This window comes from Cucurbita moschata, unplaced genomic scaffold, assembly GCF_002738365.1.
Source record: "Cucurbita moschata cultivar Rifu unplaced genomic scaffold, Cmos_1.0 Cmo_Scf00024, whole genome shotgun sequence".
Taxonomy (NCBI): domain Eukaryota; kingdom Viridiplantae; phylum Streptophyta; class Magnoliopsida; order Cucurbitales; family Cucurbitaceae; genus Cucurbita; species Cucurbita moschata.
The window spans coordinates 3,778-26,290 of record NW_019268540.1 but is presented as its reverse complement, the minus strand read 5'-3'; the positions used below and the strand labels follow the sequence as shown (position 1 = coordinate 26,290).

The window sequence follows — 22,513 nt, the reverse complement described above, 5'->3', positions numbered from 1 at the left end:
TCTTTTTTGAGACCCAAAATGAGAGAGATTAAATTCCAATGTTATTAATATTAATAATGAAAAAAAAGTAAGGTAGGTGTTATGTGGCAAATGGAATATATAGGTAGGGTCCCATCTTTGATCAGCTTTTGAGAAATATGCCTTTTTTTTTTTTTTTTTTTAATATTTTTTTTAGTTCAATATGTTTGGCTGGTCAGAAAATGAGAAGGAAAATGGGAAAGAAAATGCATATTGAGTTTATAATAATATCTTTTTGTTAAATGGGAAGTTGGATTTTTGCTTACTAATTAAGCATTGTGATTTGGTCGAACCAATTTCTGATGGTCACCTTTCCAACCCTTCTCTCTCTCTTACTTGTAATGATGCCTCATTTATTTATTTTTATTTGTTACTTAAATGTGAATAAGGTGTATCTTTCGTATCTTTCTTTTTAGAGCTGTGCTTGTGATTTTCTATGAGATTTATATAAGAGAACATATGAATGATTCCCTAGTTAATATGGAGGGACAATCTTCATTCTGCTACAGTAGCTTATAGGCATGACTGTAGGTGGCACATTCATGTCACAAAGGAACATCATCGTAGCAAGGTTTGGTTTGTTTTTATTTTTTTTATATATTTTTTGAATTCATAGGCTTCCAAACAAAAGTTCCAAGTGGGGAAATGACTTCACAGAAAAACTAGCTTTGTAAAACACTTTTGAACATGATGTGGGAGAAATGTTGTTCAAGAAAAGGAGAAGTTTAAGGAATAAATGGATCAAAGTTGAAACTTGAAGCATATGTGCAAAGGGGTTTATCGCCTTAGTTTCACCGAAAAAGAAGTTCGGAGGGATCTTCAGTATCTTTCATCAACCATTTCAATCTAGCTTTAGAAAGCGCCTCTGGTTTAGGAGCTTTTTTAGAGTCCTTAACCTCTGCCTTCTGGTTGGTGATCATACTCCCATCCACGCCAAGATGACGGTTGTTTAGAAGCGGGATAACTCTCTTTTTGTAATCGTTTCTGAAATCTAGGTTATTGTTCCACTGTTGCATGAACTTTTCAACCTGTTTGTGTAATGGAAAAATCAGCTTTCAAAAGTTGTTAACAAAAACACAATAACCCCCCACCACTTCATAAACAAACAAGGGATTATAGGAACAACCTGTGTTTGAGATAATTCTTGAATGGCTGCGGTATCTTTCCTCTTACCAAGTACTTGGACCTTCCGCATGAGGGAACGGTATTGGTAGTAGGAAGCATTCTAACACGAAATACCACAATGTATATCAGTACAACTGAACTCACATCAAAATAAATAAATGAAAGTATTTAGAGCTTCTAATCATAGGTACCTCCTCCCCATACTGCCTCTTCAGTTTAAGAATGTTGTTGTATGCCTCGTCCTTTTTGCGATTTGCATATGTGAAGAGCTTTTGTAGAGAACGTATATCTTTTTCTATCATCTTAACTTCTTTATTTACTTTCTCAACTTTGGCATTTACTTCTCTCTGTCTTTCCCTTAGTTCACATGATCTATTGTTGAGTTCCTGAACCTTTCAACGTACAAAAAGATGGAGATTTTTTAGTTGTAAGCTATACAGTCAAAGAACCCTCCTAAATTTTAGTTTTGGCTCTTACTTGCTGTTGAATGGACTTTTTCGAGCCAAGGGAGTTCCACAATTTTCCATTCACTACAGCATTAGCCAATGCTGTCTCCCTAATAATTTCATGTTGCTTTTCGGCATTGAGAATGACTTCACTACGAGCATTTTCATCGATTTCTGTATGCGCCACATAGTTGATGGACAATCGTTGTTGCAAGTGTTGAATCTGTTCATGAGAACGCAGAAGCTTAAGAGAGATGATAATTCATCAAGTATTAATGGTCATGACATTAAAAACGACAAGTAAAATTGGATATTGTATTGACGCTCAAGTTTGAATATTACAGGAGCACGGAGTTCATCCAATGTCATGCCACCATCCTTCCCTTGCATTGCATTGACTTCCCTTAATAGCTTTCTCTCGTCACCCATGTTTTTACAGCCATGTACCATCAAGAAACACAGTTTCTGGTGACACAACGATAAATAAACAGCATAAGATGAAGAAGATCGGAAGTGTTGCAAAAATACACAAGAAAGAGTTCAATTCACCATACTTGCTTATCAACTTCCCCTACCGACAAGCACGAGTTAACCGATTTCCCTCTATATGCATTGTTTGCAAAAGTCAGTTTGTCTAGAGAGGGATACAGGAAGTCCAAACTATTTCTCTTCCATTTTAGGGCGAGTTCATAATTGCCACAATTCATCCGGTTCAATTTCGAGCGCAGTGCGTCACGATCCATCTATGAACAAAATTCATTCCAATCCTCCATTATTCAGAGCTCACATAAGCAAGTGCCAAACCAGGAGACTTAACCAAAATGTTCTAAAAAGAAAAACTAGGGTTCTTTTCACATACCATCCTTTCCCTTATCTTTTGGGCCGTCACAACTTGATCTCGATTCATCTTCTCAATCGTCTCTTCAGCCTTCTTAATCATGGCATCCATCTTTGGGTTCTCAATTGGCAAAACCTTGGCAAAATAAAAATGCCGACCTCGAACACGCATTTCATCGAACAATTGGCGTTCATCATCAGAATAATCTAATATCGCCACTTCACCAGCAACTTCTGATCCTTCCTCCCTCACCTTCTTCTCTTTACAATATAATTCACCTTCTTCCATGGCGCTTTTATTTGCCTAATGCAAAAACAACTTCGAGCTAGGAAAAAGCCATTGAAAAACACCGAATGAAAATGCATCCAATTCTAAACTTACACATTAAATTTATTGTTGCAATTGAAAATTTTCATAACTACTGATACTACAGGGGAAAAACAGAGCAAGAAAAAGAGAGAAGACGTTTGATACCTCAAAATAAAAACAACGGGTGCTACAAATGGGCCCAGTAAATGGAAGAAAATGGTAGCTGTAGTCGGGGATTAAATGGAACCATATCTTGATTGGGTTATATAACAATGGGAAGTGAATTTGTTAGCTCTGCATTGAACGCTTGCTCCCCACGCCAAGTTCAAATAAAATATTTTTATTTTTAATTCAACTACCTGTTTGCCTTAAATAAAGTCAACTGTTTGTTTGTTTATGTAGAAAATTTAATATAATACAATATAATAAATCTATAGCATCAATGCTCTGATTTAAACTATTTTCTAGGGGGTCGTTGCCCAAGAAACATCAACCGATCGTTCATTGGATACAAACATGTTGATATACAACACATCCTATGGATCCATCTCAAGCAGAGCCCAGAATGAAGAAATGAGTGGGGAGATATTTTGTAATTCGAGGTTTCGAAGCTCAGATTGAAACTAAAAAATAAAAGTTAAATAAGAAAATGCCATTAAATTTAAAATTAAATTCAATTAAGACATATAACATCAAAATTATAGACAAAATAAAATTCAATGATCAGACGGTGCTGATCTATTTGATCAAAATTATAGACAAAATAAAATTCAATTATCAGATGGTACTGATCTATTTGATTACCAACGGAAAATAGGTTTGGGATACATTTATAAATCAAAATATAAATGACTCAAAATACAAAGACGTACTGACCCTCCAGAACAATCCTTCTATGACCGCACAACTCTCAAACGCTTTTCCACTTTGACCTACAACTTGCGAACATGAAAAAAAAAACAAAAAAAAAAAAGGAAATAGTGAGTAAAAAAATATATTAAGTGTAGGCTCTCATCCCATCCTTAGTCATCTTTAGTCTAGTAAGTTATCATATGTTTTTTTTCAGGCAATAAAAACTTTTGGCCTAGTTCAAGAATCCCATAGCACTGGCACCATGATCTTATTTTGTTTCATGCATGTTGCACTAGGGAGATATTTTATCAATCACATTGAGCATTGAAAACATAATCTAAATGTTCATGAAGCTTCTTAGAGAGATACTTTTATCAATCAACTAAGCACACATAATCCATACAAGCATTCATATGAATCTAGCATACAATTTAACATGCAATTTCAAATATGCTGAATAGGGAGAAAATGTCCATTAAACACGTGGAGCATAGAGTATAATAGGGCTTATACATTACAACAACCAAAATTATACTTTATTTTAGCTGTAAGTCCAAAGTTTGTAAAAGGTTGGAATAGGTTGAAGACGAGTTTAGATGTATAAACTCTTTTTAAAAAATAAGTTGGCAATACTAATACAATCCTATGTTTCCGATCTTGTCTTCTAGAACGTAGTTTAAATGCTCTATCTAACCATCAATTTGAAAATAAAACATGGAGATACAAGTGTCTGAAAATTTGTTAACTGTCCATGTAAATCAAGAGTGTCTATATATTACTATCAACACCGATGTAACATGAAATCTAACTTCCAGCATGTGCAAACTTGCGAGACCATTACCAGTGCACCAACTGTGGTGTAACCTTTTAGTATTTAGGATGTTAGGTAAACTTAGAATGAAGTCTTAACTATTCTTGGCATGAAGCAAAGAAAAAAGAGAGAGATTTGAAAAGGTATGAGTGGGAATGCAGATAAAGAAGTTGATTTTGCGTGTGGAAAAAGTAGGCATTATAATGTTATTAGACATGCAAGCAACTACTGATATGAATTTGTTTATGATAAACGTGGGCAGTGGCCACACATGAACTTTTCAATTTCTTTATAACAGGGCTTACTCATTACAACAACCACAAAATTAATTTAATAAATAAGGAAAAATAATTGGTTCAATAATAAAATAGCTTACTAGGTATTTTAATAAGGAAAAATTATACAAAAAAAAAAAAAAAAAGAATAAGAGACTGTAATTAGAATTTGGAGAAATGGTAAAAAAAAAAAAAAAAGAAAGAAAAAAAGTAAGACAACCCTGTTCCTTGTGTGAAAACCAACCAAATTTGAAACGTGGATGTGTAAGAGGCAGCTCTCTCCCCAATTGACTCGCTCTTCTTCCTCTTCTCTATAAATTCATTCTTCATTCTCCATTTTCATCTCAACGCTTCCCCATCTTTCCCTCTTCTCTCTCTCTCTCTCTCTCTCTGCCATTTCCCTTTCCTTCACCAATCTTTCAGGTACTCCCTTTCTTCTTCTACTATTCCCCCCTTTTCCATTTTTCAGTTTCCTTATTCTCATCTTTTTTGCTTTTATGCGTTTTTGTTAGATATGACCACTGCCGAGAATGCCAACGGTGATAAGAACCGAGCTCCCAAGTTGAATGAGAGGATTCTTTCGTCTCTGTCTAGAAGATCGGTTGCTGCACATCCATGGCATGATCTTGAGATTGGTACCTCCACCTTCACCTTCACCTTTTTGTTCCACCCTTGTTCATTGTGATTATACACATGATTCTCATGCTTGTTTTCTCTCTTTTTCTGTGCAGGACCTGATGCTCCCAAGATTTTCAACTGTGTATGATTTTCCCTCACCCTTTTTATCTTCAAAATTGATGGAAATTTGTACATTGAGGCCATGAATTTGAAACAGCCATACTAGAGTTGTTTGGGACTCATTTTCACTTCATTCATTGAACAACACAGGTTGTTGAGATTACAAAGGGAAGCAAGGTTAAATATGAACTTGACAAGAAGACTGGGCTGATCAAGGTATTCAAACTATTTTAATCTTTGATCATAATAAATATCTTTCCACTTTATGTTCTAAAACTTGAAATGCTTTGGATCTCAAAAATGTTACTACCCCATGTCCATAATGAACAGGTTGATAGGGTTCTGTATTCATCAGTGGTGTATCCTCATAATTATGGGTTCATCCCCCGCACACTATGCGAAGACAACGATCCTATGGATGTTCTAGTTCTTATGCAGGTTTGTTTTTTATTCACTCATTATTCACTCAACATTACTTTGTTTCCTGCCTGCAGCAGGGTTTAGCTTGATTGGCCGCGAGGATTTACAAAAAAGTGGCATTGTTTTTTGTTGGTATAGGAACCAGTTCTTCCTGGGTGTTTCCTCCGAGCCAAGGCCATCGGACTCATGCCCATGATTGACCAGGTAATTTTGAAGCAATGAAAAGAAACGAAGCCTAATTTAGGGGAATAATATAAAATTGTTGCTTTTGATTTGAACCAGGGAGAGAAAGATGATAAGATCATTGCAGTGTGTGCTGATGATCCTGAATACAAGCATTACAATGACATCAAGGAGCTTGCCCCCCACCGTCTCTCTGAGATTCGCCGCTTCTTTGAAGACTGTATCCTTTCGAACTCTCTTTGTGTGGACCAATTCAGCAATTGAGAAGATATTATGTGTCTTAACTCTACTGAATCACAGATAAAAAGAACGAAAACAAGGAGGTGGCAGTTAACGATTTCTTACCTTCAGGAGTTGCTCTTGAAGCTATCCAGTACTCAATGCAAGTGTTTCAGTCAGATCCAATGAATTCTACATTCTAGTTTCATTGCAATCTTTGTTTTTACAAGATTTTGAATTGAATAATTTGCAGGGATCTTTACGCCGAGTACATTCTGCACACCCTGAGGCGATAGACCAATGCAATTTATCCCACCCGAGCACCTTAATAAAACCCGGTCGTACCCATATTATTTTTTGATTTTTTGTTTTTGTTTTTGTTTTGCTTTATCAATTTTATGAATATATTGGATGAGTTCTCAATAGTCTATTAAAAAAATTTGTTCTAACTTATAATGTCTCTCTTTGTTTGCTTACATCAATTTTTTGAACTTAGGAATCACACATTTATAAGAAATGCATCTCTTTGTTCCCCTCTCCAATCGATATGAGTTTCACAATCAATTCTCGTCTAAATTTTTATTTTTATTTTTTTGTTTGTGCATATGACCGGTTCATATTTTTGAAGTAAGTGTTACACTATCTAATCACTAAATATTATTTCTAAAATAATAAAAGAGTTAAATGAAAAAAAAAAACTAAAACTTGTAGATGTGTATGTATGTGATACCAAACACGTGCAACAAACACGAAAGGAGAATAATAATAATAATAATAATTTATGGTTTTGTATTAATGATAAAAGAAATAATTGAAATGTGTAAAGGAAAAAGGAAAAGAAAAAGAAAATAATTGAAAAAGAAACAAAAAAGAGAGAAAAAAAAAAGAGAAAAAAAATAAATATCATATAAATAGAATAAATGGGCCAATATAATAAATAGTGTTTTGAGTGGCCATGCTGGTGTACCGTGATCTGAATAAATGAAGAGAGAGAGAGATGAAAATAGGTAGGACGTGGGCCCCCATTCTCTTAAGACTTCTTTTGTCCGTATGGAAAGAGGGGATGTGGGTGGCAGGCAGGTAGCAGGAAGCGGCACCGTTTTGCTAACCTCTCTGGGCCTACTCTTTCATCATCTACCTATCTTATTATTAATACTTTTATAACAAACATGCTACCTCTATACCTTAGTACACTTTTCTTTCTTTCTCAATGTAATGTTGTAATGTACCCATCAATTAATCTTCTTTTTTCATTCTTTTCTAAATGATATGGAGCTAGATTGCATAAAAGTAATTGCTATTTTTTAGTTTAAATTGAAATTTATCCGATCATTATTTTATATATATTTTCATAAATAGTTTTTAATGTAAAGTAAAATTTATCCAAGCATTGTAGTATATAAAACGGACCCAGCAGTAGTGAAAGTACATACCATATATGTACTTTGCCAAAATGAAAAAATAATAATAACCCATTTTTATTGCTATGTATAGGGACTATAATAATTACAAACTAACCAAACTTGTATCATTTTTTTTCTTTCTTTTTTCAAGACAGAGATTACTATTATCATGCCCATCACATTGAGTAATTTTAATTATTGTAAACCTTTTTTTCTGCTTCATTATTATATGAACAGTAGATACAGAGCCTAGCTTTCGGCTTTACAAAAAGGCTCTGTCACAAAATTTATGACTTCACTCCCCCCTTTCTCTTTGGTCAACCCTTATTGTTTGCTTCTTATCTTCTGCATCCACTAAAACAGCCTAATCTATAATAACAACAACAATAATAATACTATTTTTCCTTTCTTCTCCCTATCATTTGTTTGCTTTCTTTTACTTCTTTACGTTTTCCACAAATTTTTAACTCAAAATAAATACACCTTTTACAAACTATTTATTTAGATTGTGGGATATTTATTTTGTTTTTATGTCTCTAATTTTTGAAAAATATAAGCTAACAAACAAAATTCTCACTATGTTCCCAAAAGTCTTAAAACTACTCGATAAGTGATTTTATTGAACATCAGAATATGCAATTATTATGACTTATCATATAGGATTACAACCAGACTTAAAACTTGACATTTTGGTTTTTCACCTCATTTGATATCTTTCTCTTTGAATGAGATCTTAATTCCAGCGACGGTTTCCTTAGATATCTTACAACTGGAATCTCTCTTTTTTTCAATTCAGTTCCTCCACCACCACGAACCCCAGTTAGATTAAGGCATGATACACTTTTTAGTTATTGGGAGAACCCAATATCTTATTCGGGATGGTATCACTTTCATATACATTATTATATGTATATCACTTTCATGTACATCAAACCCTAAAGTATGCATCACTCTCTTGCCCCATAGACACTTCTAGGTATGCATCATTTTTATATACATTTTGGCTCTACATTAATCACTTTATTGTACTTATAGTCCTTGAAAGTGCATCGCTTTCGTGCAGTCAAATTTTATAAAAAAAGAAGGGACCTTCTATGAGCATGCATAAAATTCTAGATATAAGATATTAATTTAATAACATGATCTAACGTGCATAACATTTTTACTTTATTTTTCAAACAATCATATAAAAATTTCAACATTTCAAGAAGAAGAAGGAAAAAAAAAATAAATAATAAAATAAAAAATTCAACCTAGAGCTTGATGTTCCAACGGTAAAGTGAGTTATCTAAGCATCACTAATTTTTGGTTGAAAATAAAAGTCCTAAAATAAATGCCTAACTATAGAACATAATCATACTCAACCAGGACCACAGGATAGATGAAAAAATGACTCTTCCTTGGCCATCATTAATAATCCAATATAATTAGTTAGAATCCTAAACATGAAGGAGTTTAAATGGCTAAATTCAATTCTGGAGTAGTTTACAAGAGTTCGAAGCTGTTAGTTACCTACCGAAAATCTTGAAGAGAGATCGAAATTAGAATCCAACTTAGACCGCTACTCACTCTGTTGGAGACCGAGGATGCCAAAGTCGAACAAAATTGGGCGTGGGTTAGGTTTCCATCGAAGTTTGTGGTTGAAATAATATTTTAATAATGCACACTAGAATACAACTTAATAATAATTTAGAAATAAGTATTTAAAAGTCAACGGGTACAGCAACAATGTTCCAATTAAATCTGTTGGGATGCCGTCCGCAAATGGAATCCTTAATTTCCTAGCAATTAGGTTTTGAATTTTTTAGTTCTACTGGGGAACCCAAATGTTGGATATATTATCTCTTCAAACTGCTTCATGGTTTCAATATGTATGGTTTCAATATGTATGGCTTCAATATGTATGAATTGATTTGAACATATGACTTCTCAATTCAAAATATATGTGCTAATTCCTTAAAAAGCTATTCTCAAATTAAGTTTTAAGTGGAGTAATTATATTTTTAATATTTCTAAAATGTAGGACCCAAATAAAATCAACCTTAAAGTTTAAATCCCAACTATTATTTCATTGTTTGTAAGATTTAGATCTCTCTCTAGATTTATTAATTCATTATCGTACACCCACATTTAGTCTTATCTACAATTTATTGGACCACATTTGCATCACATTTATCTAATTAACAAATGATTCATTTAAGGCTTAACTAATTTCGCTTCTACTCTCTCCAGCCCTTTAATTTTCAAATACATGGTCTCCTTGCTTTTTGTGACTACATAAGATAAAATAATTGGGCATATACCATATCAATTTCAATTTCCATTTAATACTTATCTTTCTTCCACAGTTGGTGTACTGCCCCTGCATTTTTCAACTAAATAATTAATTTCTTGAGCTTTATTATTTGAGTTTTTTGGAGAGTTTGAAAATAGTGTGAATTGGAAACAGAGAAAAAGTAGTAAAAAAAGGTCCGCCTATTTCGACGCTACTAGTTGCGCGTAGATAAAAGTTAGTTTTGGAGTTCTCTAACATGCCCACTTTTGTTTTGTGTGAGGATAAATCATAGATACATAATTATATGTTTTCTATTGGAACCGATAATAATAAAAAAGAATTATATGTAGGTAAAGAAGAGAATAGTGGTTGTTAATCATGCCTAAAGGCCTAATTCTACTCAATTACCCCTTTGTAGCATGAGGAAAGGTTTTGATTTTCACATACATGTTAGGGCAACTATATTATTATTTTTTTTTATTAGACATGACCTAACTTGGCCAAACAAGATTAGTGATTTGCGTACCTAATTAATCACTTTCGTATGATTTTTGGTTACCTCTTAACTCTTAAACACATTTAGGAATTTGCCCTACTAATTGGTTGTTAGGTAATTTTGAGTTCCTCTTGCGACCATTTTATTTTATTTGTGAAATTTGGCCATTCAAGGAGTATCACTTTGAAATCATTATCCATCCTGTGAAATATATATATATATATATATATATATATATATAGAGAGAGAGAGAGAGAGAGAGAGAGAGAGAGAGAGAGAGAGAGAGAGAGATATGCGAAGTTAGTAGTTAGGAGAGAAATATTTAGTTAGGAAGGAAAGTGAAGGAAAAAGAGTTAATAAATGAAGTAGCTAAGGGGGGGCTATGGAGTTGGGGCTATGGAGTTAAGGTAGAAGGCTATGGAAAGGGAGCATGATATTGAGGCACAGCCTGGGGGCTGGGGGACCAAATAAAAACTTAAAAAGAATCTTTTGCAGCGAGCAAGGATGATAGATAGATATATATGGAGGTGGGAGTAGGGAGAATTGGGTGCCCTTTAATTTGTGCTCTCTCTCTGTCTCTCTTTCTCTCTTTCTTTTCTTCCCCCACCCACCCACCCGCAGGACCATTTTATCAGTTTTTCCACAAACAATATTACATTTCAATCAATCACTCACTCCCCCCACACACAAACACACACACACACACACTATCCTCTCATTCCCTTTTTTCTAACCTCGATGCCCCTAATCTCTTCTCAAGTTATCCATTTTACCATTATCCCCCTTAACCCAAAATGCTTCCCCTATCTCTCTTTCTCTCTCTCAAATTTGGGGTTTAATCTCCTTTGTTCTTTTATTGATCATAAATCTCCTAGTTTGGAGAAGCTTCTTAGGAGCTAGGAAAGCTATAGGGTGTGCGTATGCAATGTATTAATCTAGTTGGGTTTAAATAAAGTAGAGAAACCACATCACACGCACATTCTCTCTCTCTCTCTCTGATTTGCGTTTGTGAGTGGAGCTCAATTTCCTCTCAAGTGTGTATCCCAATCTCAGGAATTTGGTAGCACCCAGGCAAACAAAAAAGGCAACAAAGAAATAGAGAATCAGCTTCAGTTTATTCAGTCTCCAATGGGTTTTCCTGTTTAGGGTTTACAAGGTTACCCAACAATCTCCTCCATTACCAACACTAGCGCCACAGATATGCTTCTTTTCTCCTAATTATTCGCTCTACTTCATTTTCCACCAAACCCCCCATGGATTTTCTCACAAAATCAAAGCAAGAAGAAGAAGAAGAAGAAGAAGAAGAAGAAGAAGAAGAGGAGGAGGAGGAAGAAGAAGAAATCCCGACTGTTGCATGCGATTTCTTCACAAATTCCCACTCTCAAAACCACCACCACTGCCTTCAACACCCTCCAAATCACTCCCAAAATCAGCACCCTCCCATGGACTTGTCCCTCAGAATTGACTCCAACAACAATGGGTTTGCGGTTGAGAGAGAGCACATGTTCGACAAAGTGGTCACTCCAAGCGATGTCGGAAAATTAAACCGTCTTGTCATCCCAAAGCAACACGCCGAAAAATACTTCCCTCTCAACTCAACAACCAACGACAAGGGCCTCATCTTGAACTTCGAGGACCGTAACGGCAAACCCTGGCGCTTCCGTTACTCCTACTGGAACAGCAGCCAGAGCTACGTGATGACAAAAGGCTGGAGCCGTTTTGTCAAAGACAAGAAATTGGATGCAGGCGACGTGGTTTCCTTCCAGCGTGGCGTTGGCGATTTCGCCAAGGACCGCCTTTTCATTGACTGGCGCCACCGTTCCGACACATCTCGCCCTCACCCACTCCTCCTCCTCCCACAGTCTCTTCGGTGGGCATCTGACCGCCACTTTACTACTCTCCCACCTCCGCCGCCACTGCAGCCCAGACGAACCCACCACCATCTCTATCCCAATTACGCCTTACAAATGTCAAATTTGGGGATGGGCAGTCACGGTAGTAATAATAATTCTTCCATGTATTATTTTCAACCCTCCATTTCCTCTTCTACTTCCTCCTCTCTCTATAGGATGCGGAATGGGGATGGGATTGTGGTAAATAATGAAGGGTCTTCGATGGGGATTAACAAAGGCGGCTCCGGCGGCACGACCCTCAAACGACTCCGCCTGTTTGGAGTGAATATGGAGTGTGCTGCAGCTGATGGAGAAGGAGAACATGATGTTCCAAACGGCGGCGTTTCGAGGAGAGGGAAAGAGCCCTTGCCGTTGAATTGGGATGAGTGATCGGTTGGTTTTTGTGCAACAACACAATTGAAGAGAAACGAGTACAGAAACCCCTCAAAAGAACAAGGTTTGGCAAGAAAGAAAAATGATAGTTGAAATCTGATATGGGAATCTTCCATTATATATGAAATTTCTGTTTCTCTTCTCTTTTTCTATTTTCCATTTTTTTTTTAACACAGTTTCTGTTTTATTTTTACTCCAAAAAAGTTGACCAAATGCCATGTAAGTGGAAGAAAAACAAGATACTGGATCCTCAAAACTGTTCCCCTTGGCAGCCCTTGAACTTCATTTTACTTATTTACTATTATTATTATTTTGAGCTTGTTATACCCGAGATTATAGACTGTTCTTCCATTTCATAGAATTCTATCCATGTTCTTCAAACAATTTCTTTCCACCCAATTTTTAAATGTCATGATCTCAACCTGCAACTTCTTTAAGGTGGGGCTTCAGTAACCTTGTAAACAAAACTTGCTCAACTCCACCGTATATAATGGATTCTCCTGATCCATCTGAAATTAGTCACTAAAAAGGGACAACTTAAATAGCATATAATCGGGTGACTCTTTTACAAAAAAATCAACACAAAAAAGATTAATCTGCAAAATGCAGACAGAACCCAAATTGGTTATACATGTGTAATTGGAACTCAAAAGTGAAACTATTGAGGTAGGGTAGGGCATATAGGTGTGGGAGGCTAGAACAAAAAGTTGGTTGGAGAAACGTCGCAAAGAGCATTGGTGGTGGTGATGGATGTTGTTGTTCCATGTGTGTCTGCTTCTATGTTTCCCTCGCACCACAAAGCTGCTACAAGAAAGAGATGAGTTGTGTGTGAACTAAAATATATAATATTTTGGAAGAGTGTTTAAAGAGGATTAAAAATAATAAAAATGGAAGAGTGGTACTGAAACCCATGGACAAAAATAATATGTAGCAGATGTTGCGCAATGGCACAGCTACACATACTACACACCCAGAGAGGGTGTCCTCAAAAGTATGAACACTTCTGGGGAACCTATACACCTATGCTACCCTATTATACCTCTTTTATCTCTCCCTCCCCCCAAACCTCTTTATATGCTCACACCCATCATTTGCTTTTGGGGCAAAAATCATTCCAAATCAATTTAAACCCTAAACAACCTTATAAAACGCAAACTACTTTGTCCCTAACCCTATAACGCAAACTCTCCGTTCAGTAACAACATTACAATGCTTTATTTCTACACTATATCACAATTTTATGCTTTAAGCATGCTCACAATAGTTTTGTACGCAATGGCATGCATGCATTTTTCAAATTCAAATATTAGTAACCTATTTAGGTGGTTGAAGCTTTAAATCTTTACTCTAAACTAAACATAGATAAGTAGTAATGGATGATATGTATCATTTTTTTTTAGTTTACACTATGAATTCTCAACCCACATTCTTTTATACTAAGAGAGTAGGTTTAGTCTCCCCTGACAATATCTACCACTCAAAAGTGTGCATAAATATGAAAATACTATTACTCAACGAAAGAATACAGATTTAAGAATGAGGAAAAGAATTGGGATCGAATGTTCTATCTTCATTGAAATTCACGACCTTTAAATAGGATACAAGATACTAAATAATATCTACCAAGAAAATATAAACTAACTCAATCCTGATAATAAAATAAAATATACTACTATTCAAATTCAACTGATTACGATATCTAAGATATATTTCCTAACTAATATATTCTGGAATTACGAATATCATATATTCCATAACTAATTCAAACTAAAATAAGTTGCACTAAATTGTGACAGCCTCCCTTAGTGCAAGCTTATTTCTCAATAACTCCGAGAGCTTCTACGAAAAACTTCAAACTTGACTTTGGCAAGTGCCTTAGTAAATATGTCTGCAACTTGCTCATTAGTATGTATTTCCTGCAATTCAATATCCTGCGTTAACACGTTCTCTCGAACAAAATAATCTACGAAGAATTTCTTCCAGTTAGGCTTGCGTATGGACTTCTTAGGCACGCCACCACCTGAATAAGACACTGACACATCATGTTCAATGATTTTCTTCTTAATAAGTTCCACATCGCAGCGATTCAATTCTAATGAGAAAGAGTAATAATTCATCTCAACTTGTGCAGACTCAGCATACTCCATACACCGATGAATTACATCACTGGTAGACTGCAAAAGCTCTTGATCTGCAGAAGCTTTATATCCTTGGTCAAGGTCCAAGTCATCCTTACTATGATCATCAAGGGCATGCTTGAGCTTTTGAGCAAGGGACTCATCTTCTTCGGCTACTCAACCATCATGCTCATCACAAGCACTGTCACCGTTGTCACTAGATGCATAGTCCTGACTTAAGAGGGTATCAAATCGATCATCCAAAAGCTGTCGAGTTCGTGGCTTATCGACATCATCCTCCACATGGTCAACATCTGCCTCCTCAAAGATGTCATCGCCAAAAGATTTATTATTAATAATATTCTGGCTTCCTGTCGCCTTCTCAGAATCCTTAGCCACACTAAACTTATTATCCATTGAACCATCCTCCCCTTCTTCACATAAATTTACCTGAACTACGAAATCCTCCTCCAAGTCCTCAACATCAGAGCCAAATCGTGATAAATCATCATCATCAAGCAGTGCAGCTATTTCTGGGTCAAACTGGGGCGGAGCATCAGTAGCCGAATCCTGCAAATTGGTAGTTTGATCTAAATTCTCCAAGATGAGAAAATCGTCAGCCTCAGAGGGGAGGTAAAGACCGTCAAGATCGTCAAACGTTAGCTCGACAACTTCATTTTCGTCGAATCTCAAATCCAAGGCCGTGGAGTAAACATAAGGGTCATCAGGGGCAATAGAATTGAAATCGGAGAAAAAGAGAGAGTCCAGATGCGAAATTTGGAGAGAATCAAACTCAGAAGCGTAAGTAGTGGAATTAGAATTTTGATCACCTGTAGAAACATCATCTTGATATACGGTTGAAGTCACGTTTGTTGGCTGGTCAAGAACCTCAATGGTTAAGCAATATTCCCAAATTGGATCTGGAGAACTTTTATTTTCATGTACCGCATTTGCTTCTGATTCCTGCATCTTGACTCGACAATTTGGTTTAATATGGCCTGGCTTTCCGCAATGATCACACACCACTTTCGCCTGACAATCTCGTTTAAAGTGGCTTGGTTTTCCACAACTGTAACAAGCTTTAAATGGCTTCTTTGACGACTCGTCATTTTTGAATTGATTCTCATTGCTAGATGAAGGCCTTGAGTGAAAATTCTGTCTCCTTTGATCTTTGACATACAACACACCTTCTAACTTTGGGGAAAACTCGTTGCTGCTAGTCATTTGCTTAATCAAGGCTTCCTGATTGGAAAGAAGATTCTCCAATTCAATTACCGTAGGTTGATTTGCCCACCCTTGTATTGAGGAAACAAAGGGCATAAACTCTTTTCGTAATCCACGAATAAGATAACGCCGTAATCGAGCCTCACTCACGGGCTCCTCAGCATCTAATTCTGAAATTTCAGAACACAGATTTTTCACTTTCAAAAATATTCTTCAACAGAAAAATTACCTTGAGTTACCATAGCTAGTTCATTCTCTAGAAATTGCAGTCGAGCGGTATTTTTCTTAGTGCACAACTTTTGAAGTGTATCCCATACTTGCTTTGGTGACTTTAAATCACGAACATGATCAATATACTCCTTGCTAATCAAAGTTCGCAAGGTAAATAAGGCTTTTCCGCACTTGATCTTCCATTGTTGACGTAATTTTGCATTTTGTGGAGTATCGGCTGGAATTTCTGTGTCATCACCTTCAATTAAATCCCATAAATCTTGAGATAAGCTTCCATGCATAACTTCCAATAACTATAGTTATTGCCAACCAGCTTTTCCATAGCTACACCCATAGAAGCACTCCCACTATTCATCTCGTTGAGTAATAATATTAAACCGTACCAACTTGGCTCTGATACCAACTGACGCAATATCTACCACTCAAAAGTGTGCATAGATATGAAAATATTATTACTCAACGAAAGAATACAGATGTAAGAATGAGGAAAAGAATTGGGATCGAATGTTCTATCTTCATTGATATTCACGACCTTTAAATAGGATACAAGATATTAAATAATATCTACCAAGAAAATATAAACTAACTAAATCCTGATAATAAAATAAAATATACTACTATTCAAATTCAACTGATTACGATATCTAAGATATATTTCCTAACTAATATATTCTGGAAGATTACGAATATCATATATTCCATAACGAATTCAAACTAAAATAAGTTGCACTAAATTGTGACATCCCCAACACTTTATATACTCTACAATTATTATTTTAACAACTAATTAAAATATTACTAAAATTTTCGGCCATAAAACACTCCAAAACAACCTTCAAAAATGTCTTTCATGCAGCTATAAATATATATATATATATATTCAAATCTCATTAACTGTAAAACATGCTTACAAAAATAGGTTTCCAAACATCAAGTTCTGACCTTCTGAAAAATTAAGTGGAAGAGATCATCACATTCTTCACATATTTTACACCCAAATTCATCGTAAACTTAGAAAGTGTTGAAATTTTCACAAGAGTAAATTGTAGAAATTGTTCGATTAATACCTTATAGTAGCTTTTTTTCTTTTCCCATAAATCATAGAAAAAGTATTCTCATGTATATACAATGAAAAAAGAAAAAAGAAAGAAATTTAATCCCTTCTGATAGTACATGGTAGAAACCTAAATTTTGTTCTCGTAAGACGCTAATAAATGGCGATACAGACTTGCAGCATTGGGTGTCCAATTTTGAAGTCATAATTTTGTTTTATAAAATAGTACACTATTTCCAAAGATTTCAAAATAATATATAACGTACCATTTTCAAATTTAATTAGTTATTATTGTTTAAATATAAACTTAAAAAGCATTATTGTTTGACGTTAAGATCGATGTAGTTAACTTTGTTTTTTTATGTCACATTGATGTAGTTACTTGGAACCATTAACCAAGCATGCAAAGAAATTATTAATTTTTCTAGAGAATTTTAAGCACAATAAATGCATGCCCACCTTTGGAAGAGTCAAGGGACTATGCAAGTATATTCATCCTTAGAGTTTGATTTTGGAGACATCTCAGACATCTCAAACATCAAAGACATCACAGACCTCTCAGACATCAAAGACATCTCAGACCTCTCAGATATCTTAGATCTCTCAGACCACTCAAACCTCTCCGACATAAAAAACATCTCAGACATTAAAAACATCTCAGACATATCAGACATCTCGAACATCTAAGAAATCTCAGCCATCTCAGACCTCTCAAACATCTCATACTTCTCAGACATCTCATACCTCTCAGACATCTCAGACATATCTGACATCTTAGACCTCTTAGAAATCTTAGATCTCTTAGATCTCTTAGACCTCTCAGACATCTCAGATATCAAAGACATCTCAGACATTTAAGACATCTCAGACATCTCAAACATATAAGATATCTCAGACATCAAAGACATTTTAGACCTCTCTGACATCTCAGACATCACAGACCTCTCAGACCAATCAGACATCTCAAATATCTTAGACATATCAGACATCTCAGACATCTCAGACATCAAAGACATCAAAGACATCTCAGACCTCTCAGACATCAAAGAAATCTCAGACATCTCTGACATCTCAGACATTTCAGAACTCTCAGAACTCTCAGAACTCTCAGACATCTCAGACATCTTAGACATCTAAGACCTCTCAGACATCTCAGACCTCTCAGACATCTCAGACATCTTAGACTTCTTAGACCTCTCAGACATCTCAGACATCTCAGATATCAAAGACATCTAAGACATCTCAGACATCCCAAACATATCAGTTATTTCAGACATCAAAGACATCTCAGACCTCTCTAACATCTCAGGTATCACAGACCTCTCAGACATCTAAGACCTCTCAGACCAATAAGACATCTCAGATATCTTAGACATATTAGACATCTTAGACCTCTCAGACAACAAAAACATCTTAGACCTCTCAAACAACAAAGACATCTCAGACCTCTCAGACATCTCAGACTTCTTAGACCTCTTAGACATCAAATAAATCTCAATCCTCTGAGACATCTTAGACATCTCAAACATCACAGACCTCTTAGACATCAAAGTCGTCTTTTCTCTCAGACATCTAAGACCTCTCAGACCACTCAGACTTCTCATACATCTCAGACATCTCAGATCTCTTAGACATCTCAAACATCACAGAACTCTCATACCTCTCAGACATCTCAATCTATTAGAGATCTTAGACCTCTTAGACATCAAAGACATCTCAGTCCTCTCAAACCTCTTAGACATCTTAGACCTCTCAGACATCTTGACATCTCAGACCTCTCAGTCATCTCGGACATCTCAGAAATCTCAGACATCTCAGAAATCTCAAACCTCTTAGACCTCTCAGACATCTCAAACCTCTCATACATCTCAGACATCTTAGACCTCTCAGACATAAAAAGTCATCTCAGACCTCTCAGACATCTCAGACATCTTAGACATCTCAGACATATCAGACATCTCATACATCAAAGTCATCTAAGACCTATCAGACATCTCAGACATCTCAGACCTCTCAGACATCTCAGACATCTCAGACCTCTTAGACATCTCAAACCTTTTAGGCATCTCAGACCTCTCAGACCTCTCGAACATCTCAGAAATCTCAAACATCTCAAAAATCTCAGACCTCTCAAACCTCTCATACATCTCAGACCTCTCCGACCTCTTAGACCTCAAAGATATCTCAGACATCTCAAACATCTCAGACATCAAGGACTTCTCAGACATCTTAGATATCTCAAATATCTCAGACATCTCAGACCTCTCAAACCTCTCAGACATAAACGTCTCAGACATTTCAGAACTCAAAGACGTCTCCAACATCTCATACATCAAAGACATATAAGACATCTTAGACCTCTCAAACCTCTCAGACCTCAAAGATGTCTGGGACATCTCAGACATCAAAGTCTTCTCAGACCTCTTACCTCTCAGACATCTCAGACATCTCAAACATCTCAGACATCTCAATCATCTCAGATATCTTAGATATCTCAAACCTCTCAGACATCTTAGACATCTCATTCCTATAAGACCATTCAGACATCTCACACATATCAGATATCTCAGTACTCTCAGACATCTCACATATCTCAGAGGTCTAAGTGGTCTGAGATGTCTGAGAGGATTGGAGATGTCTTTGATGTCTGAGATGTTTGAGATGTCGAAGAGGTCTGAGATGTCTTAGATGTTTGAGGGGTTTGAAAGGTCTGAGATGTCTAAGATGTCTAAGATGTCTTAGAGGTTTGAGATGTCTGAGTGTTAGGATCGATATCAGTCGTTAGCTCTGATACCAGTTGTTAGGATCGCACAACAACGCACACACTCGATCTAGATGAACACAAAGAAAAGGATAGAGAAAATTGCAAGGAGAACTCTGGCTAAAAGAATTTTTTTATTTGATGATTTCAGGTATGTACAACAAGAGAGTACAGAGAATAGAAAGTACATCTTCAAAGCTCTACCGGACCAGATATATATATGATATAGTTTACTATATATAACTTTACCAGATTTAGCCATCTATTATATATAGCTATTTACCATATATAGCTTTACCATATATAGCTTTACTATATATAGCTTTACTATATATAGCTTTACTATATATAGCTTTACTAAATATAGCTTTACTAAATATAACCGTTGACCAAGCTATAAATAAGTATCAGGCTTCATAACCTAACAATTCTCCCACTTGGAGACTGATCTAGTCAACCAAGAATTTCACTCTCAAACGACCAGGAGCATCCACTGCACCATACCAATTGAGGTTTTGCACAACCTCAACATTCCAACATCAACACATTTTGTCAACATGTTTGCTGGATTCTATGCACCCTCTATCTTCTCAAAACACATCACCATCTTCAACCAACCTCCGAGTGAAATGGTATCGCCTTCTGTGTTTTGAATGATAGACTGGGTTCCTCGCCAACAGCATGAGTCTCAGGAGTTTCTTGAGTATCTGCTACATCACTATGTGAATCTTTTAGCAACTCAACCTCAACTCCCACTTGCTTCACCTCTGATTTCTCAGCAAGAGTCTCAGGAGTTTCTTGAGTATCAGCTACAACATCACTTTGTGAATCTTTGAGCAACTCAACATCAACTCCCACTTGTTTCACCTCTAGTTTCTCAGCAAGAGTCTCAGGAGTTTCATGAGTATCCGCTACAACATCACTCTGTGAATCTTTGAGCAACTCAACCTCAACTCCCACTTGCTTCACCTCTAGTTTCTCAGCAAGAGTCTCAAGAGTTTCATGAGTATCCGCTACAACATCACTCTGTGAATCTTTGAGCAACTCAACCTCAACTCCCACTTGCTTCACCTCTGGTGTTTCAGCAAGAGTCTCAGGCCCATGCAACCTCCTCTGGAGTTTTAGCGACGCTTCCAGCCGACGCAACCTCCTCTGGAGTTTCAGCGACGCTTCCGGTCGACGCAACCCCCTCTGGAGTTTTAGCGATGCTTCCGTCCGACGCAACCCCTTCTGAAGCTTCAACGACGCTTCCGGACGACGCAACCCCCTCTGGAGCTTCAGCGACGCTTCCGGATGACGCAACCCCCTTTGGAGCTTCAGCGACGCTTCCGGACGACGCAACCCCCTCTGGAGCTTCAGCGACGCTTTCGAACGACGCAACCCCCTCTAGAGCTTCAGCGACGCTTTCGAACGACGCAACCCCCTCTGGAGCTTTAGCGACGCAACCCCCTCCGGAGTTTCAGCGACGCTTCCGGCTGACGCAACTTCCTCTGGAGTTTCAGCGACGCTTCCAGGCGACGCAACCCCCTCTGAAGTTTCAGCGACGCAAACCCCTCTCGGGAGTTTCAGCGACGCTGCTTCCGGTACTTTCCTTCAATTCTCTAGCAGTCTTTGTGAAGCTAACTCGTTTATGTTTGCTCGTAACGTAGTTCTCACAAGGACTCATAACAATCTCCGCATCAAATACACATTGTTCATAGCCGATGGTTTTTCGTACATATTCGACAGCGCCTTCATCAGATCTGACGTTGTCTTCTCCTTGATGATGTTAAACGCCACGTTTCTGGATAGCGTCAACCGGATCATCCCTAAGGCTTGTCGATCCTTGAGCTTCCATTGTTTCGTGGTCATGGTATCCGGCTTCACCCCCAACAGAGGTTCGTGAAGATCTTTCTGGTACAGATAATCTTCAATTTGCATCTTCCAGAAACCGAAATCGGATCCATCGAACTTCTCAATTCCAATCTTTGAACTTTCCATCTTCACAGATCGTGGTGAATTTTAACCTTGCTCTGACTTCCGCCTGGCTCTGACTTCAACCTGGCTCTGACTTCCGCCCGGCTCTGATTTCTGCCTGGCTCTGACTTCCGCCCGGCTCTGACTTCCACCTGGCTCTGACTTCCGCCTGGCTCTGACTTCCACCTGGCTCTAATACCAGTTGTTAGGATCGATATCAGTCGTTAGCTCTGATACCAGTTGTTAGGATCGCACAACAACGCACACACTGGATCTAGATGAACACAAAGAAAAGGATAGAGAAAATTGCAAGGAGAACTCTGGCTAAAAGGATTTTTTTATTTGATGATTTCAGGTATGTACAACAAGAGAGAGTACAGAGAATAGAAAGTACATCTTCAAAGCTCTACCGGACCATATATATATATATATATATATATATATATATATATATATATATATATATATATATATATA

The 22,513-nt window shown here is 36.8% G+C and overlaps 3 protein-coding genes across 3 annotated transcripts; 2 read left to right on the top strand and 1 right to left on the bottom strand.

The window, feature by feature from the left end:
- Nucleotides 1-383: 383 nt before the first annotated feature.
- Nucleotides 384-2,963, bottom strand: LOC111460885 (proton pump-interactor BIP103-like). The gene is made up of 8 exons (XM_023104229.1): nucleotides 2,902-2,963; nucleotides 2,449-2,730; nucleotides 2,144-2,332; nucleotides 1,932-2,054; nucleotides 1,621-1,812; nucleotides 1,335-1,535; nucleotides 1,145-1,243; nucleotides 384-1,046 (listed from the first exon to the last, which is right to left on the bottom strand). Exons 2-8 carry the CDS (start codon nucleotides 2,713-2,715, stop codon nucleotides 810-812), a joined length of 1,308 nt encoding a protein of 435 aa, XP_022959997.1. The 5' UTR covers nucleotides 2,716-2,730; nucleotides 2,902-2,963; the 3' UTR covers nucleotides 384-809.
- A 2,059-nt stretch (nucleotides 2,964-5,022) lies between these two features.
- Nucleotides 5,023-6,687, top strand: LOC111461011 (soluble inorganic pyrophosphatase 1). Its single transcript, XM_023104434.1, has 9 exons — nucleotides 5,023-5,097; nucleotides 5,187-5,309; nucleotides 5,406-5,434; nucleotides 5,563-5,628; nucleotides 5,743-5,850; nucleotides 5,971-6,036; nucleotides 6,115-6,235; nucleotides 6,316-6,397; nucleotides 6,488-6,687. Exons 2-9 carry the CDS (start codon nucleotides 5,189-5,191, stop codon nucleotides 6,528-6,530), a joined length of 636 nt encoding a protein of 211 aa, XP_022960202.1. The 5' UTR covers nucleotides 5,023-5,097; nucleotides 5,187-5,188; the 3' UTR covers nucleotides 6,531-6,687.
- A 4,430-nt stretch (nucleotides 6,688-11,117) lies between these two features.
- LOC111461012 (B3 domain-containing protein Os03g0120900-like) lies at nucleotides 11,118-13,003 on the top strand. Its single transcript, XM_023104435.1, has one exon. It carries the CDS (start codon nucleotides 11,662-11,664, stop codon nucleotides 12,688-12,690), a length of 1,029 nt encoding a protein of 342 aa, XP_022960203.1. The 5' UTR covers nucleotides 11,118-11,661; the 3' UTR covers nucleotides 12,691-13,003.
- Nucleotides 13,004-22,513: the final 9,510 nt, after the last annotated feature.